Source organism: Eleutherodactylus coqui, chromosome 6 (assembly GCF_035609145.1).
Source record: "Eleutherodactylus coqui strain aEleCoq1 chromosome 6, aEleCoq1.hap1, whole genome shotgun sequence".
Classification (NCBI taxonomy): Eukaryota; Metazoa; Chordata; class Amphibia; order Anura; family Eleutherodactylidae; genus Eleutherodactylus; species Eleutherodactylus coqui.
The window spans coordinates 45,161,184-45,167,285 of record NC_089842.1 but is presented as its reverse complement, the minus strand read 5'-3'; the positions used below and the strand labels follow the sequence as shown (position 1 = coordinate 45,167,285).

The 6,102-nt window shown below is 40.8% G+C and overlaps 1 protein-coding gene across 1 annotated transcript; it reads right to left on the bottom strand.

Annotated features, from left to right (window-relative positions):
- Positions 1 to 4,482: 4,482 nt before the first annotated feature.
- LOC136633536 (olfactory receptor 10AG1-like) lies at positions 4,483 to 5,418 on the bottom strand. Its single transcript, XM_066609295.1, has one exon. It carries the CDS (start codon positions 5,416 to 5,418, stop codon positions 4,483 to 4,485), a length of 936 nt encoding a protein of 311 aa, XP_066465392.1.
- Between the last annotated feature and the right edge of the window lie 684 nt (positions 5,419 to 6,102).

The window sequence follows — 6,102 nt, the reverse complement described above, 5'->3', positions numbered from 1 at the left end:
GTCCTATCTACGATCAACAGCATCTACTACTCGCTTGGGTTTGCAACTCCTGTGACCATTCAAGGTAAGATGCTGCTCAGAGACTTAACTGCAGATACATGTGATTGGGACTCCCCACTTTCCCCAGAGAAGAAGACATTGTGGGTAAAGTGGAGAGACTCCCTAGTTGCGCTATCCGACCTACACGTTCCTAGGCTGTATGCACACGTGCCTATTGCAGAGGTCAAGTCTAAAGAGCTGCGTGTATTTTGTGATGCTTCAGTGAAAGCAATTGCTGCAGTTGCCTACCTCAAAATGATTGACATTAAGGGTCAGACACATATTGGGTTTGTGATGGGAAAGGCAAAACGGGCACCCTCTCCTGAGCCTACCATACCAAGGCTGGAGCTTTGTGCTGCCATTCTGGCAGTAGAACTAGCTGAACTCATTGTGACAGAAATAGATATGACACTTGATGACACAGAATTTCATACAGACAGCAAAGTAGTGCTGGGCTACATATACAATGAATCTAGGAGATTCTATGTGTATGTGCATAACAGAGTCCACAGGATTAGAAAGTCATCAAAACCTACTCAGTGGCACTATGTACCGACTGATCACAACCCAGCAGATCATGCTACAAGAGCTGTACCAGCACCACTCCTTAAAGACACCACATGGCTCACAGGGCCAACTTTCTTTTATAAACCAGTACTGGACACTCACAAGAAAGGCACCTATGAACTGCTAGACCCAGATTCTGATGCAGAGGTTCGCCTCAAGTTTCCACGCTCATTACGACACTTTCTAGCAAACAGCTGGGATCTAAACGTTTTAACAGGTTCTCAACTTGGAAGTCACTAAACCGCGCTGTAAGTTGCTTAATTCATATAGCCAGATCCTTCAGAGCCACGCCAGCAAGATCAAGTCGTTGCAGAGGTTGGCACTGCTGTCCAAAGGGCTATACAGTGGATGAACTTACACAGGCCAAGGATGTTATCATCAATTGTGTGCAACAAGAGATTTATGCAAGAGAACTAGAATCACTCCAAAATCAAAAGAATGTGCCTAAAGATAGTTCCCTCAGGAAACTTGACCCATATATATATATGCTAATGGACTGTTGAGAGTTGGAGGACGTGTCTCAAATGCACAGCTTGATAGTAATGAGTGCCATCCTACAATACTCCCTAACGATCAAGTTGCGTCTTTACTTGTGCAGCATTACCATGAACAGACTAAACACCAGGGACGTTTGTTCACTGAGGGAGCTCTATGTACAGCTGGATTTTGGATAGTTAGAGCCAAAAGACTTGTGAGTAATGTCATTTTCAGATGTGTTACATGTCGGAAACTCCGTGGTACGTTTCAGTCGCAGAAAATTGCTAATCTCCCTTCTGACCGACTCAGCACTAAACTACCTTTCACAAATGTTGGGCTCGACGTGTTTGGCCCATGGTCTGTCACCACGCGGCGCACTAGAGGAGGCGAAGCAAACAGCAAACGCTGGGCTGTCCTATTCACTTGTATGAGTATCAGGGCAGTGCATATAGAAGTTATTGAGTCTTTGGACACATCCAGCTTCATAAATGCATTAAGACTAGAGATGAGCGAACCTACTCGGCCACGCCCCTTTTTCGCCCCAGCTCCACGATTTTCGAGTTCTTCCGTACTCGGGCGAAAAGATTCGGGGGGCGCCGTGGGTGAGTGGGGGGTTGCAGCAGGGAGTGGGGGGGAGAGGGAGAGAGAGAGGGCTCCCCCCTGTTCCCCGCTGCTACCCCCGCTCCGCCACGCCTCCCCCCGCCCCCGAATCTTTTCACCCGAGTACGGAAGTACTCGAAAATCACGGTGCTCGATCGAGTAATTACTCGAAACGAGTACGTTCGCTCATCTCTAATTAAGACGCTTCATTTCTATTAGAGGTCCAGTCAAGCAAATCCGTTCTGATAGAGGTACTAATTTCATTGGAGCGTGTAAAGAGTTGAATATTCCCTCAAACATTGACAGCGACCATGTAGAAAGATATCTTGCGGACCAAGGTTGCACATGGTCATTTAACCCTCCACATTCTTCTCACATGGGCGGCTTATGGGAGCGTATGATCTGCATAGCACGTAGTATCCTTGATTCAATATTCCTCCATGAGGGTACTTCAAGACTCACCCATGAGACCCTCACAACTCCTATGGCTGAAGTAGTAGCTATCATAAATGCGAGACCATTAATGCCAATATCCAGAGATCCAGATGACCCTCCTTTGCTTACCCCTTCTACTCTACACATGCAAAAGTTTGATGCAATTACAGCTCCTGCTGGTGAGTTTGATTCTAAAGACTTGTACAAGTGTCAATGGAGACGGGTACAAAGCTTGGCAAATGTGTTTTGGGAAAAGTGGAGGAAACAATACACCTCAACTTTACAGACTAGGAATAAGTGGCATTCCAGTAAACCCAACATGGAAGTTGGCAATGTTGTTTTTGTCAAGGACTCTCAGTCAAAAAGAAATGAATGGCCTATGGGTCTCATAACCAAGGTTTTTCCTAGTCAAGACGGGAAAATCAGAAAGGTGCAAGTCAAATTGTGCAAACAAAATGAGCCTAAACTCTTCTTCAGACCTGTTACTGAACTAATTTTATTACTCACAACGAAGAGGTCTTAATGTGGTAACCTTGGGTTACCAGACGGGGAGTGTCATGCCTTTGGCAGTCTCTGTTCAGTAGGATTGTCTGTACTGTATGAGGTATATGGTATTGCTTTATTTCTGGCATTACTAGATAGACTTTCTGTTAGGGCTCCATCTAGTGGGCATTTATATACTGAGCCTCAGTCTATTTTGTCCTCTGAGGGATGCTGTATCTTTTACTCATGACCTCGGTGACATCATCAGCTCAGCCCACAGTAGCCATTTTCTGGCACATTCCCTCCATGTCTGGACTGCTCTAGAGACCCTCTGGAAACCTTTATTATCCAGGCTCACAGCGGCATTGCTGGTATGTGAGAACTTCTACCTGAAGTCATACTCCTAACATCCTGTGTATATTACGTTTCCAGTTCCATGATTATACCACTTCTATCGTTTCTAGTCCTATGTGTGTTACTCAGATAGCACAGCATGTGTCCTAGTGTATGCGCATGCGTGCTTATCATCTCTCATGGCTGTATTACATGCTTCCTGTCTTTTCACATGTATGTAATGTATTCTATGTCCTGCTATGTTAGTGTACATTGCTAAGTGCATTATTTTCTTTGTTCTACAGTTTTACCTCTACCTTGCAATAAAGTTGAAAGCGGACATTGCTCCATCGTCATTGTGTTGCAGGGAAGGTTATCTGCCTGTCTACTTATGCTCCACTCATAGGGAGGACAGAACACATACATTATATAAAGTGATGAGTGATTAGTGGAATAATCAGTTCAAGCTGGTTATCTGGTGGATTTTTGGAAAATTACAGTTAATTGGGACTGTGGAATCTGACTCCCATTAAAGTTAATAATTAACTAATTCAATAATTTTCCCTCTATAATGTCCAGACAAATCTCCCCCACTGCATGCAAATACAGCCACACATCTGGGGAACACTGTGCTCCTCTGAAAAATGTGTTTAAATAGTGTACAGTGGTGTATGAGTCAATCATATCACAGGAGTGTCATGAAAAACAAGAAAAGAAGCACATAGGGTCTCCTAGATCAAAAACTTGTGCCAAGGAAGATAGCATTTTTAAAAGCAATGTCATAAGTTTCTGAAGGAGAAATTCTACCAGGTAAACACAACACTCAAGCACAGGCCACCTCCTGCAGTAGAGTTAGATCAACTACTACTTCAGTGAATCCATTGGTTAGTGAAACTAATGAAGGAATTACTAGGATCTCAAAACATGTTGCAAGCAAATAGAGTCATCTAATCACAAGTTTGCACTCTTCTAATATCTCATGTACCCCTATTTCTTATTTACTAGTCAGTGCTCTATGGATTGTGCACCTTTCACTTTTACCATTTGGTGGCAGATAGAGAATGTAGTGACTTGCACTCGTGTTCAACTTTTGAGGCAGCTCCGCGGTTGAAACTGACCATCAGAGTTTTGGGGTTCTGAGTTGCAGTACCAGGTACAATTTTGTTCACCTGTGGAGTCCCCCATGATCTAAAATTGATAGTCAATCCTAAGGAAATGATTGTTTAGCACTTTAAATTCCCAATATTGTTGTTCCCTATTACCCACTATATTATGGCAACTATTTAGAATGTTTAAGAATGGCTAGTCATTTTATACTTACAGTAACACCTCTCCAAAAGAGCACAGCATCCTGATATTGACCAAATTTTTATGCAATTGATTTTGAAATTCTCTACTAACTTATATATTAATTTCTCCTTTGAAAAATAATACCCATATAGAAATGTTTTTAGCACAATTTTTGATTGTTGTGTCAAAGAGGCTGTATTAAATATGATTCTGAGACAAGCATAAACTACATATACTAATTACACTGTCATTTTTTGATTATCGTATTTTAATTTTACTTACTAACTTTTTAAATGCATTTTTTACATCATTATTCCTTAAAGTATATATGAAAGGGTTTAATAAAGGTGCAATAATAGTATAAATGAGGGACAAAAACTTCTCCTCATTCATACCATAACTTGACCTTGGTCTCAAGTACATTACACTGGTTGACCCATAGAATAGAGATACAACCATCAAGTGGGAAGTACAAGTTGAGAAAGCTTTTTTCCTCATCCCTGCAGAATGGTGCTTGATAACTGTCCAGATTATGTTTCCATATGAAATTACTGTCAAGGTGAAAGGTCCTAGAATGATAACAAAAGTAATAATAAGCATGACAATTTGATTGAACTGTGTTTCAGTACAGGCCAGACTCATTAATGGTGGGATATCACAGTAGAAATTGTTGATTCTATTGGAGTTACAGAATGGTAATGAAAATATGAGTATGGTTTGTAGGATGCCAACTATTGTCCCAGTGATCCAAGAACCAATAACCAGCATGATGCAAATGACCCTCTTCATAATATTATTATATAGTAAGGGATGGCATATGGCATTATATCGATCATATGCCATGGCTGCCAGCATATAACATTCTGCACTGCCCATTAATAGAAAAATGCACATTTGCAGGGCACATCCATAGAAAGTGATAGTTTTGTTTTGAGAGAGAAGATTGATCAGCATTTTTGGACATGTAGATGACAGGTAACATATTTCTATTAAGGAAAAGTTGGCAAGAAAAAAATACATAGGGGTGTGAAGATTTGGGCTGAATGTATATAAGAGAATTATGAACATATGAGCCAGCAGTGAAATGTTCAAGGTGAAGAAAAAGACCGTGAAGAGGACATACTGGACTTGGAGAACATCAGAAAATCCAACAAGAATGAATTCATGTACTCTTGTAAAGTTTCCTCTTTCCATTTTGATTGTATCAACAATTACTAAAAAATGCACCTACAAAACTAAATCATGTTTAGAGAAAATAATAAGCCATTTAACAAAAAGTAATGTTAAAAAAAGCAAATGCATTTGAAGCCTTGCCTACATTTTAGCATAAAGATTTTTTACATTTTACCAGAATGATAAAGTTTACATATAATGCATTCAGACAGTTTTTGGACCCTTTCACTTTATTTTTACATATTGTTATGTTGTAGCCTTGTGCCAATAAAACAAAGTTTTTCCCCTTCTTTCTACTATCAATACCCCATAATGAGAAAGTGAAAACAGAATGTTAGACATCTTTGCAATTTTTTAAATTGAAAAACTAACATCTTGCATTGACATAAGTAGTCAGACCCTGTACTCACTCCTTAGTTGAAGTACTTTTGTTGGTGGTTTCAGCCTCCATTCTTCTTGGGTATGATGTCACAAGGTTTACACATCTGGACTTGGGGATTTTCAGTCATTCCTCTGCAGATCCTCTCAATCACTAGCAGGTTGGATGAGGACCATGTGTGAACAGCCATTTTCAGGTCTCTTCACAGATACTCGATTGGCTTCAAGTTAAGGCTCTAGCTGAGTCACTCAAGGACATTCACAGGGATGCCCCTAAGTCATTCTTGTGTTGTATTCGATGTGTGCTTAGGGTCATATTCTTGTTGG